The sequence below is a fragment of the Sus scrofa genome, chromosome 11 (assembly GCF_054392235.1).
Source record: "Sus scrofa isolate SSC_HxYL_T2T_F1_AM1 chromosome 11, Sscrofa_HxYL_maternal_Yorkshire_Landrace_v2.0, whole genome shotgun sequence".
In the NCBI taxonomy this organism is placed as follows: Eukaryota; Metazoa; Chordata; class Mammalia; order Artiodactyla; family Suidae; genus Sus; species Sus scrofa.
The window spans coordinates 1,758,752-1,771,494 of NC_139393.1; the positions used below are offsets into that span (position 1 = coordinate 1,758,752).

The 12,743-nt window shown below is 51.8% G+C and overlaps 1 protein-coding gene across 12 annotated transcripts in view; it reads right to left on the bottom strand.

Annotated features, from left to right (window-relative positions):
• Positions 1 to 12,743, bottom strand: part of XPO4 (exportin 4) — a 103,061-nt gene that overhangs the window by 3,789 nt on the left and 86,529 nt on the right. For 10 of the 12 annotated variants that reach the window (XM_084981209.1, XM_084981210.1, XM_084981208.1 and 7 more), the window contains 6 exons: positions 11,931 to 12,090; positions 11,277 to 11,446; positions 10,172 to 10,346; positions 6,934 to 7,227; positions 5,652 to 5,832; positions 1,030 to 1,148 (listed from right to left, as the gene is read on the bottom strand). In XM_084981209.1, the coding sequence (XP_084837335.1) occupies positions 1,030 to 1,148; positions 5,652 to 5,832; positions 6,934 to 7,227; positions 10,172 to 10,346; positions 11,277 to 11,446; positions 11,931 to 12,090 (1,099 nt within the window). Of the gene's footprint in view, positions 1 to 1,029; positions 1,149 to 5,651; positions 5,833 to 6,933; positions 7,228 to 10,171; positions 10,347 to 11,276; positions 11,447 to 11,930; positions 12,091 to 12,585; positions 12,719 to 12,743 lie in introns of those variants that run through there. The other 2 variants (XM_084981205.1, XM_084981216.1) reach the window with 2 other exon arrangements.

The following is a 12,743-nucleotide window of genomic DNA, read 5'->3' on the forward strand; positions in this document are numbered from 1 at the left end:
TAGATGGTGATGAGAATCGAGGGCCCAGTCCTGCACTCGTCCCAACTCTGCCTCAGGCCGCCCTGCCCTGTGAACAGGTGAGAAGCAGTGTAACCTCGTCTGAGGAAAGACACATTCGAATGGCTAACGGTCTGGAGTTCCCGCCATGGCTCAGCTGAGGAGCATCCATGAGGACGCAGGGTTGATCCCTGGCCTTGCTCCGCAGGTTAAGGATCCGGTGTTGCTATAAGCTGTGGTGTAGGTGGCAGACGCGGCTCAGATCCGGTGATGCTGTGCCTGTGGCATAGGCCAGCGATTCGACCCCTACAGCTCCGATTCCACCCCTAGCCTGGGCACGTCCAAGTCACGGGGTTTCCCGAGCATCCCGCCCTGCCGGCTCCTGGGCGTCAGAAAGCTTTCTGCAGAGACGCTTCCCAGGGAGGAGGCACGCAGTGCGCCCGCTCTCATGCAGCCTCAACGGCACGGGCCCCTGGGCCAGGCTCCTTCCGTCTCCCAGCCGCTCCTGTGCGCACACACCTCCCTCGCGCTCTCCATCCGCACACTGAGGACAACGCAGGAGAGACGCCCCCAACCCCAGGTACTCAGGGATGCTTCTTGGGCGGCAAACCCCCAGCATGGACGGGAGAAGGAAACCCAGGCCAACGAGGTCAGACGGAACACAGCCTGAAAAACTGCCTTGGCGTCACGCCACCGCGTGCCTCCACGGAGGGGCTGGAAAACGCCTTCTGCTGGGAAGGAAACGTAGCAGTGCACCTGCAGGCGTCACCTGCACGCGTCACCTGCAGTCACGGCGCCACGGCAAACGGCGAGGGAATCAAAACCAGACACTCGCGCTCAGTTTCTAGGAGAACCAGGCTTTCCCTGAGGCTCTGGGGCCAGTGAGCCCAGGTGCCAGGCAGGCATGCGTGGGCAGGACACCGAGAATGGAGGGCAGGCAGCCCTTCATTCACAGAGAGGTGCGTCTGTGTCTGAAACAGCTTCGCCGGAGCACACGCAGGTTTACTGTTCACATGCACCTGCTGCGGTTACCTTTAGGAGATCCTGGGACATCAAGGGCAGAATCAGGTTCACGCCGTACAACACAACATCGGCGGCCGACACAGATCTGCCAGCGGCTTGCCCGGGCTCCTGGCCTCTAAACACTTCATCTAGAAGATGAAAACAGCGCAGTCTCACAGCTGTAACATCAGTAAGTCTACCCAGCCCCATGTGTTCTCCTGCATGAAGGACAGCAGCGTCCAGCCGCAAGCCAAGGCCAATCTACAAGAGGATGCTGAGACCCCAGGCGGCCTTTCCTGTCAGACTGGGTCTCTGAGAACTGATGCACTTACATTATCAGTCTGTAACGACGAGAGTAAAGCTAGTGCTTAATCAATGATTCCTGAAAAGTAAAACTGATTCCACGGACACACTGGTCATACAATGAGTTAAAGAATTTCCACAGTAATATTTCTTTTAGCTGTGTGGTATTTTTCTAAGCTGAAAAGGAACTGCGGGAAATACAGAATGAGAGGCTGTGGAGTTGCCATTGTGGGTGGCTCAACAGCAGTGAACCCAACTAGGATCCATGAGGACGCACGTCCCATCCCTGGCCTCACTTAGGGGGTTAAGGATCTGCTGTTGCCGTGAGCTGTGGTGTAGGTTGCAGACACAGCTCGGATCCTGTGCTGCTGTGGCTGAGATGTAAGCCAGCAGCTTCAATTCAACCCCCAGCCTGGGAACTTTCATATGCCGCATGTGCGGCCCTAAGAGCAAAAAAACAAACACACCAGAAACAAAAAGAAGAAGAGGAGTTCCCATCGTGGGGCAGTGGTTAACGACTCCGACTAGGAACCATGGGGTTGTGGCTTCGATCCCTGGCCTTGCTCAGTGGGTTACGGATCCGGCGCTGCCATGAGCTGTGGTGTAGGTCACAGACATGGCTCAGATCCCACGCTGCTGTGGCTCTGGCACGGGCAGGTAGCTACAGCTCCGATTCAACTTCTAGCCTGGGAACCTCCATATGCCTCGGGATCGGCTCTAGAAATGGCAAAAAGACCAAACAAAACAAAAACAAAAAGAAGAAGAAAGTAAATGTTACATAAAGAAGAAAGTTTAAAAATGCTACCAATATGGGAGTTCACGTCATGGTGCAGTGGCCAACGAATCCGACTAGGAACCATGAGGTTGCAGGTTCGATCCCTGGCCTTGCTCAGTGGGTTAAGGATCTGGCGTTGCCGTGAGCTGTGGTGTAGGTTACAGTCACGGCTCGGGTCCCGAGTTGCTGTGGCTCTGGCGTAGGCTGGGGGCTACGGCTCCGATTTGACCCCTAGCCTGGGAACCTCCATATGCTACAGGAGCAGCCCAAGAAATGGCAAAAAGACAAAAAAAAAAAAAAAAAAAAAAAGCTACAAATATGACAAAGGGTTATTATCCTTAGTCCATGAGGAAGGAATGCATATAACTTACTAAGAATCCTAAGACCTCAAGGACCAAAATGGGTAGACATCCAACAAAACTACAATGAAAACCAGTCTGTTTGCAAAAGCGATATAAAATGTTCAAAGACAGTACGTCTGATTTCATCAGGTTAAAAATGACTTCTGATGACAATATTTAAATGCTACTGGGGATGCAGGGTGCTAACTACCCTCGAGAGAAATGTACTAGGAGGCTTTTGAACACTGCGTATACTAAGGACAGAATCAGAAATCCAGAGACTCATCCACATCAATATAACAGCAAAAGTGTGAATAATCTAGATGTGCAATACTAAGAAGACTGGTTAAATTTCACAATGGATTACCATGCAGCCATCAGAAAGTCATGACAAATTTTAATTACGAGGAAGAGGCCAATAATACATTAATAAAAAAGGCAGAATACTGGAGTTCCTGTCGTGGCTCAGTGGTGAACGACTCCGACTAAGGAACCATGGGGTTGCGGGTTTGATCCCTGGCCTTGCTCAGTGGGTTGGGGATCCAGCATTGCCGTGAGCTGTGCTGTGGGCTGCAGATGCAGCTCGGATCTGGCACTGCTGTGGCTGCAGTGTAGGCCGGAGTCTATAGCTCCGATTAGACCCCTAGCCTGGGAACCTCCACATGCCTTGGGTTCGGCCCTGGAAAAGTCCAAAAAAAAAAAAAAGGCAGAATATAAAATTATATTTAGAGTATAAACACAAAAAAATTGTACAAAATAGCCAAAAGGGAAACTAACAAAACACAATTTATAGTTGACACTGGATTTTGTCAAAATATGGATGATTTTTCTATCTCTACACCTGAAAATTTTTTCTATTAAGAGTATAGCATTGGAGTTCCTGCTGTGGTGCAGTGGGTTAAGACTACAACTGCAGTGGCTCAGGTCACTGTGGAGGTGCAGGTTTGATCCCTGGCCCCGTGCAGTGGGTTAAAGGATCCACGGTTGCTGTGGCAGTGGCACAGGTCACAGCTATGACTTGGATTCAATCACTGGCTCAGTAACTTCCATATGCTGTGAGTGCGGAGTTAATAAGAAAAAAAATAAAGGGGCATTACTTTTACAACGATGGGGGAAAGGGGTAAAATGCAGTAAAAAAGCACTTCTACTTAACTTTTCCAGCCTCATTCTGTACGTCTCTCCCAAAGTCTCAGTTTTAGCTGGAAGAATACAGTTTTCCAAAGGCAGGCACTGGTGAGCCCGGATTCCACCCAGTAAGAAGCCTGGGCCGCAGGAGGCCCAGCACAGCCGCCAGGTCTCTGAGCGAGGTGGGTTGGGAGCCAAGAAGGCGGGCCTAGCGCTGTGGGGCTCAGCTCCGCAGCCCTCACCCTGCCAAGAGCACCACGGTGCCGAGCAGAAGCTATTTCCAGTTATGCCTTTAAATCTCATCTCCTACACTGATTTTACTTCATAACATTTAAAATATTTTCCATTTTATCTCACTATATTTTATTTCTAAAATAATTACTTCAAAATACTATCTTCCTGGAGTTCCCGTCATGGCACAGTGGTTAATGAATCCGACTAGGAACCATGAGGTTGTAGGTTCGATCCCTAGCCTCGCTCAGTGGGTTAAGGATCGGGCGTTGCTGTGAGCTGTGGTGTAGGTTGCAGACATGGCTCGGATCCCGCATTGCTGTGGCTCTGGCGTAGGCCAGTGGCTACAGCTCCGATTAGATCCCTAGCCTGGGAACCTCCAGATGCCATGGGAGCGGCCCTAGAAAAGGCAAAAAAAAAAAAAAATACTATTTTCCTTTCTGCCGTCTACTTTATGGGCTGATGCTGCTTTGCCATTTTCTATTTTAATTATTTTCATTTTCTTTCTTCTCAATTTCAATTCCCTCCACCCATGTTTTAGTCTTTGTACCCTTGTTTTGAAATTTCAATCCTGAGCATTTGGGCCTCAACTTCTTTTCTAATTGCTTAGGATTTAAATCTTTTTGCCTGTTTACTTTGAACCCTTGTGCAGCCACATTTCCTGCTTGTTGGTTCCTCCGCTCACTCCTAGAACAGCAAGCAGGGCGCAGGCAGTGGGCTCCTGCCCCTCCAGCAAATGCCTTTACGAACCAGCTCCCCCATCCTCTCCACGTCAGGGCTTAGGCCAGTCAGATTCCGCAGGAAACAGGGCTCCGACCCCGGCCTCGGAGCGCCGCCAAGTCCACGGAAGCGTTTCCCCGAGTCTACACGTGAACCAGCAGAGCTCGCGGGAGGGTGTGACACACGCCCCTGGAGGGAAAGGCTGGGACCACCCCAGAGGGCATCTGACCCGGAGCAGGAGAAGCAGCGCCCAACCAGAGGCATCCGAAAGCCTGGGACTGACCCCGAGTGAGAGATGGGCCTGGGGACAGCGGGCAGCGGGCCACCGGGAGGGGAGGCAGGCCCTTGTCGTGCAGCAGGAGAGGGACGCAGTGCCGGGCGGGGGGTGGTGTCTGCATGCAGAGCCGAGGGGCGGGGGGGCCTGCTGGGCCCAGGAGGCCTGGGCGGGACGCACCCCACCTCCCACTCCGAACACCACCCACCACCTGGATCCAGAGGCAAGGGTGGCGGGGGCAAGCGGGGCCAGGGGAGAGCTGTTGGGATACGAAGGTTCCCAGAGACTCCCGCCACGTGACAGCTGTGACAAAAGCCACAATGCCAGGCACCCGAGGTCCCTCCTCGCTAATCCTCAGCACAACTGACAGGGACTCGTTCCTGTGCCCACCCTAACAGCGAGGAAGGGCCCGAGGCCTGGCCGACTGCCCCAGGTCGTGCTGCTGCTGGGCCCTAGGATGGGCTCCCAAGATCAAAGGCGCCCGAGAGCCCTGCGCCAAGGCTAGGACTTCCGGGGGCGGCCACGTCAGAGGCCAGGGAGGAGGGGCTCGACGATAAAGCCTAACGCTGAGGTCAGAGGCTGGGATGCGAACCCTGGCCCTGCAACCGGCTCACTGTGTGTCTGCGGGTTAATGGCAGGACCTCTCTGTGCCCGCTTCCTCATCTAGAAAACCAGCACAGGCCCAGCTGCTGCGAAACAAACAGGGGAGGGCCCGCAAGGACGTCCGCACTCTTAGTCGTACCAGCCGAAAGCCGACAGCCGAGCGGAAAGGGCTGAGCTCCCACCCTCCCCACAACCAGAGACCCCCCAGCTGGTCTGTGAACGGACCACCTCTGCTTGAGTAAAACCAACAACAGCTGCAGCCCGGTGGCCCAGGGCTCACCTGCGTCGCTGAAATCTATGAACTCTTTGGACAGAAGGTTCGTGAGAAGCTCCATGATGAGCAGCAGGTCCTGGTACTGCTCCTCCTCCGCCGTGACGTCGATCCTCTGCCGCCCCAGGTTGTTCCTGGAATACACCTGCAGCAGCGTCAGGCAGGCTTCATACAAGGTCATGGCTTTGGACTGCCGAGAAATTTACACACAGAACCTAACGTTTACTCGTAATTCCAGCAGCAGCTAACTCCACTTAAACTATATTAAAACATGAACAAAACTGAAAAAAAACCAAACCGTGTATTAAAGACGACAGTTATATTTCCATTCTTTTCAGACTGGAAACTGGGTAACTTGCAAAAGCACAGCGCACCAAACATTAGAATAAATGGCAGTGGTCTAACCTCCAAACAAGGCCCGGGGGCCACACGTATCTTATTTACAAAACACCGTCTCACTTGCGAGTAGGTTCCTTCCATCCAACAACAACATACAAATCAGGAACCTACTCAACGGTCTGGGACAGGACTTGGGCTGGTCTGCTAACAAATGCAAATACGTTCCTTCAAGAAGGCTATTTTAAAACAGCTTTCCAAAAAATTTAACAGGGGTGGGGGTGCATGTGAAAACATCTTTGCCCCCTGAAGAATATAAAAGAACTTAGTGTGTCCAGACATTCATCTGACTGACAAAACAAAGATACAAACTGCCACTTAAAAGTCTTAAAATTCTAGGTCCTAGGGTTCTCCTACAGAGAGACTGGTTAGAAGTTTCTACCATAATCCATTTGTTTTATTAAGTATTCCTCATTTGAATGAGTTTAACTGAGTAACATAGCAGCCCAATGAAATTACTAATTATTAACATTTTCAGGGCAAGAATTTACATTCATTCATCATGGCTTCCCCTGAACTCTTGAGTTCTTTTAAAAACAGTCTTTTTGGGAGTTCCCGTCGTGGCGCAGCAGAAACAATCCAACTTGGAACCATGAGGTTGAGGGTTCGATCCCTGGGCTTGCTCAGTGGGTTAAGGATCCAGCATTGCTGTGAGCTGTGGTGTAGGCTGTCAGCAACAGCTCCGATTAGACCCCTAGCCTGGGAACCTCCGTATGCCGCGGGGTGTGGCCCTAAAAAAGACAAAAAACAAACAAACAAAAAACAGTCTTTTTGAAAGCTCTAGTAGAAGCATAAAAATGTATTTCAAATAGTATTCATTACATCTGAAGTAAAGCATCTCTTGCGTTGTGATAGCTGTAGGAGTTTTACTCTGGAAGGGATGAAAATCACGCACCTCTCCGAGATAGCATATCTGCTTATGTGCAACTTCAACAAAAACTTCTATGATGAGATTGACAGTCTCTGGGGTATTTTTGTAAACTTCCATCAGCCCAATGCAATTGGTAAGGAAGTCCATTAAAAAATTAAAAAGGACGGCTACATTGTCAACCTGCGTGGCCTCGGCAATGCCACACAGGGCCTCCAGCGTGGCAGTGATCTCCTGCTTGACCTCCTCCTGCTGACACACCTGCTGAAAGTTTTCTTGATTTATCACTCTTAAGAATCGCTGCTGAAGTGGCTGAAGAACCTACGAAAATAGAGCATGAATTTTCTAGAAGTTTAATTCACATGCTTTATTTCTCCAACGTGGATAAATATTCATTTTCCGAAATGTTTCTAATTGTTGGAGGCAGAAAAAGCACAAAAACCAAAGCGTATCTGAACCAGAGAATTCCCGTCGTGGCCCAGAGGTAACAAACCTGACTAGGACCCATGAGGACGCAGGTTCGATCCCTGGCCTCACTCAGTGGGTTAAGGATCCGGCATTGCCGTGAGCTCTGGTGCAGGATCCCATGTTGCTGTGGCAGTGGTGTAGGCTGGCAGCTGTAGCTCCAATTCAATCCCTAGCCTGGGAACTTCCATGTGCCGTGGGTACGGCCCTAAAACAAAAATAAAAAAGACAAAAAGGAAAATCTGAACCATACATGGCACGCCCCACTCTGAAGGTGATGCTAACTTCTGGCACATAAAGCAACCGCACCCGACATCTAAAGGGTGCTCGCATCAAGCAGCAGCCAGCAGGACACTGCATCAGCTCACACTGGCTGGAAGGGCCGCATCAGAAAGACAAGAACCAACCAGGGCTGGGAGGATGTCAGCCAAGAGCAAGAGGCCTGTGCGCTGCTGGGGGAGCTCAAACTGGCGGGGCCGCTGTGGAAGCAGTAGGGGGGCTCCTCAAACAATCAAAAACGGAAACACCACAGGAGGCAGCAGTTCCACCTCTGGGTATTTATCTGACAAAAATGAAAACACTGACTCCAAGAGATACCTGCACCCCAGTGTTCCGAGCAGCACCACTGACAGTAATAGCCGAGACGTGGAAACCACCTAAGCGCCCGTCAAAGGATGACTGGAGAGAGGTGGGCTATGTTATTCAGCCACTGACAAGTGAGAAAATCTTTACGTTCATAACAACAGGGATGGAGCGGGAGGGCACTGTGCCAGGTGAAATACATCAGACAGAACGACAAGTACTGCCTGGTTCCACTTATCTATGGGATCCAAAAAAAGAAACCAAAGCCAAAACACACAGAAAAAGATGCGCAGTTACCACAAGCTGTAAACTTAGAGCAACAGGATGAACAAGTACCCAGGGCGTCTGCCCACACACGACCAGCGTGACCACTGCAGCACGAGCCCCAGGAACACCGCCCCCGCGGAGCTCTGAGGAGACCTCGTCACAAGGAAAACCTGTTCTGCCGGTTTTCCTGGGTTCTTTTGGACCCAGGAGATGATGGACTCGAACGCAACTTCCCAAGGGATGATTTCATAGTACGTTCGGGTCAGACCAGGACTCTGGACACCTCAACCTTATATGGGGAGGTGTTATCAGTGACATCTCAATCGGTACTGGAAAGAAGAAAGCACTATTTAGGGAAAAGCATCTGCATGCATGCTGTCACCTTACTTCCTTAAGTAATTTAAGCTCAAAGAAACAAGGAAAGAACAGGACTTCCTTTATTCCATTCACACAATTCTGCCGCTCTGCACATCTCTCTCCAAATGATCAGCCAAAAAGGGGAGGTATTTTATAAAGAGCCAGAAGGTAGATATTTCAGACTTTACGGACATATTATTTTTGGCCCAATTACCAATTCTGATTTCACCGGAGTGGAGGCGTAGCCATGGCAAAGACGTAACGGACTGAGCATGGCTGTGTTTCATAAACCTTTATTTATAAAACAGATGACAGGCAGGATCTGGTCCGCGGGCTACAGTCAAGACCAAAGCAAAGCTCTAGCCTATTTTTTTCCTTTCCAACACCTCTTGGCATAGACCATAACTTCGGATAATGAGTCCTGCCTTGGGGTAACAGTAAATATGCATATTCATGAAGACAATATCTTAATTCTACTGAAAGTTGCATATATACCACCAAATTACATAAACTAGAAATGTGGTCAGGTAGGTTTTCCTCCTGGTTCTGATTCTGTCGCCATGCCCTTTCTCAAACACTACGCACACGCCAGGAGTTCTCGCTGCGGAGAAGCAGGTTAAGGACCCAGCGTGGTCTCTGCGGTGGCTCGGATCACTGCAGAGGTGCAGGCTCTACCCGGACTCCCACACAGCGGGTTAAGGATCTGGCGTTGGCACAGGTGCAGCACAGGTTGCGCCTGCAGCTCAGATTCAACCCCTGGCCTGAGGACTTCCACATGCTGCCAGTGCAGCCACCAAAAAAAAAGAGACGGAACACTCGAGACACAGGGACCACAGGGGGGCAACCTCTTGGTTCCCATCTGGAAGCTTACGATGTGGACAGTGTGTCGACGGTGCCTGCGATGGGTTGCATCATGTCCCCTGACGTTCGTACGTTTCAGTCCGAACCCCTGGGGCCTCAGAACATGATCTTATCTGGAAACAGACTCTTTCAGCCGTAATTAAAGTCAGCTCGGGTCCTTTGGGGGGGCCCCGGATGCAGGGCGGCTGGTGCTCCCCACACGAGGGGAGATCTGGACACAGAGACGCAGGCGTGGAGATGAAGTGGAGGCCAGGGTGGTGCACCCACGGGCCGAGGCACAGCCAAGGCTGCCGGGACCCGGACGCGCCCTCCCAGATTCAGAAGGAAACGCCTACCCACACTGGACCTCAGGCTTCAGGCCTCCCGGATCCTGAGAGACCGTTTCTGCTGTTTGAGCCACTAGGTCTGCGGTGTTTCGTTACAGCAGCGCCGACACACAAACACAGGGGTTCGAGCGCATCCCCTTGTTCACGACGAGGGAACAGGCCCCTCGTGCTAAATGGAGAGGCGACACCCCAGTTCAGCCCCCCTGGAGCTGGGCAAACGTGCTAAACGGCAGGACACCGACCGTGACCCATGTCCTCACACCAGCACAGGGGACAGAGCCTACGCTCCAGCCCGCGCAGCAGGAGGGGAAAACACCAGAAAAGCTGCGTCTCCACTGACCGGTACACACAGACGACGCCCCACAGGGTGACATGAGAGACGCGGTCGAAGTAAAGGGAACCGTTACCTCTGTCCAGTACTGCTGTTTGGCTTCTGTGTCCATGTGGGCAAAGCCGCCCAGGACGAGCGCCTTCATCAGCGCCCTCTGCACAGGACTGGACAAGAAATTCAGAGGCGGGCTGCGGCTTGCAAACTGCTTAGCTAGGCTCCACCAGTTTTCACACTGAATCACTAAGTTTGCCCTACAGGGAGAAGCAACAACAACAAAACAAAACACAGGGAGAAGTGTTTGCGTGTACACTCAGCAAACGGAAGTGCAAGGTCGCTGCACGGAACTCATTCTCCAAGCCCAGCGCAGTAACCTTGGTACAGACTTTGGAGTCACACAAGGGCGCATTCAAACCTAATTCGCTGTTGGTGGATTATTATCCGTTTCCTGTTCTGTAGAAGAAAGCTAACGGCAGTAATAACAGCCCTAAACCTCCTGGCTGAGACCGCTGTGATGATTAAATGAGATGATGCATGTGAAATGTCTGGAACAGTACCTAGTAAATTCTAAGCGTAGCCAATGTACCTAGTACATTGTAAATGTACTACAATGACAGCAGTAATAACAGTAAGAAAACTATGAACAGTTCCAGAATGTGTCCTAGAAAGCAATGAAAATTTTACTTGGCAAAACTAAATTCTACCAATTACTACTCAGTAAATACTCAGTATTTCTCATCTTTAAAATGGGATAATACTAATGGAATACCTGAAAACTCAAGTAAGACTATTCCCTATTTTAAAGTGCTTTTAAAACTGTAAATAACTGGAGCTCCAAGTTATTGGTGACCAAGGACTCACTGATGTCACTGCTGTGGCATGGGTTCAATCCCTGGACCAGGAACTTCCTCAGGCCATGGGCCCCTCCCCCCAAAAAAACCCACACACCCACACCCCCCCCCCCCGGGTAAATTACTAAAATACATGAGCTCACACGACTCCTGGATGCCACACCTCCTGAACACTCCCTGCAGCCTCAACCACAACCTGGAGGAGCCCAATTTGCTTCTGTAACACCGGTTACGACCCATCTTTTGAAACACACTGACCCCAAAGTGCAGGGTCCAACCCGGACCTCGGGACCCTGTGGCCGCTGGCCACAGACGGGACCCCCGTCAGCTCACCTCTCCCTTCTCTCCACCAGGGTGACCAGCAGCTGCACGGTGTCGTTTGCAAGGTCCTGCTCGCTGCTGCACACCGACAGGTTGCTGATGACTTTCTGCAGGAGGTAGCCGACCACCCACTGGGAGCCCTCCGTGTCCGCCCCAAAGGCCGCACTGAAGGGCACGCTTATCTGCAGAGAGGGAGGTGAAGGTCAGAGAGACAGACGTGCTGTGCGGCTACAAACCCGCAGAGAAATCAAACGGAAATCCCGACGACACCTCGAGAACTGCCTGTTGCACAGCCACTTCCTAAATGGATTCATTTCCAAAAGTCCCAAAAGGACGGCTTCGACCCCGGAGGTTTCCCATGTGATTTTCCCATCAGCCTCAATACTGTCGTGTCATCAACGCAGGGACGTGCTGCCACCAAGCACAAAGCACAGAAACCAATCCGTCCCCACACAGTGCGGGGAACTCAGCAGCGGCTACTCGCACCGGCAGAACTGAATGCTACTCGAAGCACGGGGACGGGGCGGCGGGCCAGCCACGCGGCGCTCTCCGCACGGAAGGCGCTGGGCTCTGGCTTACTCTGGCGAGAAAATCCCCAAGGAAAAGGCCTCCCTTCCGCCCTGCCCGTCCTCCCGAATCCCAGCCAAGGCACTTTTGCATCCTGACCTGATCGTACAGTTTCTCATCCACCAGGAGGTAAGTCTTTGCCCAGCGCTTTAGAAACCAAACGATATCCTTGCCCATCTGAGGGCTCAGGAGGTGAGTGAGAGCCGCTCTCACGGCTCGAGATTCAACTTCCGAAACTCGCAGAACCGCAGAAAACAGCCTGAGGGGAGAAAGGAGATCATTTACTCTTCCATCTGGTTCGTGGGTGTCTGACCACAGGCTTTTCTTCCAGGTCCTTTTCCGGCTCCTGACTCTGCAATTTTTGTCCCGAGGGTCCTGGACCGACGGCCTGTTTGACGGCTGACCTTTCGGGAAGCAGGAAAGGCAACGGGAAGGAACTCTCCTGGCCAGAGATGCCCTTCCAGGCGGCTGGAAGCGCGGGCGGGATCCTAGCGCTGCCGCCCACAGGGATTTTCCGGGTTCGAAGGGGAGAGACGCGCACACACGAAGTTGAGAGCAAACGCTGCTCCAGACGGGCATGGGCGGCCCTGTGCTGTGTCTGCACACCGGTCACGCTAGGGCGGGGGCTGGGAAGGGGCTTCTCGAGAATGTTTGGAATACGGAGTCTCGTCTCTTAAGTCTGATAGTCCTTTTCAGCTCCTCACAAACCTGATTTGCGATGGTCTTTAAAATGAAAATGTTGCTATAAAAATTACCTACACAGGTGCACACAGTGTCCTTTCTACGCTAGACAACGCCCCACAGCGCGAGACGCAGTTAAGGAAGAGAGGCCTTTGTTCGGGGCTTAGGAGGGCAGCCCAAGCGGCTGCAAGTTCACTCGGCTTCAGCTGAAAGGCAAAGACACGAAGGGAC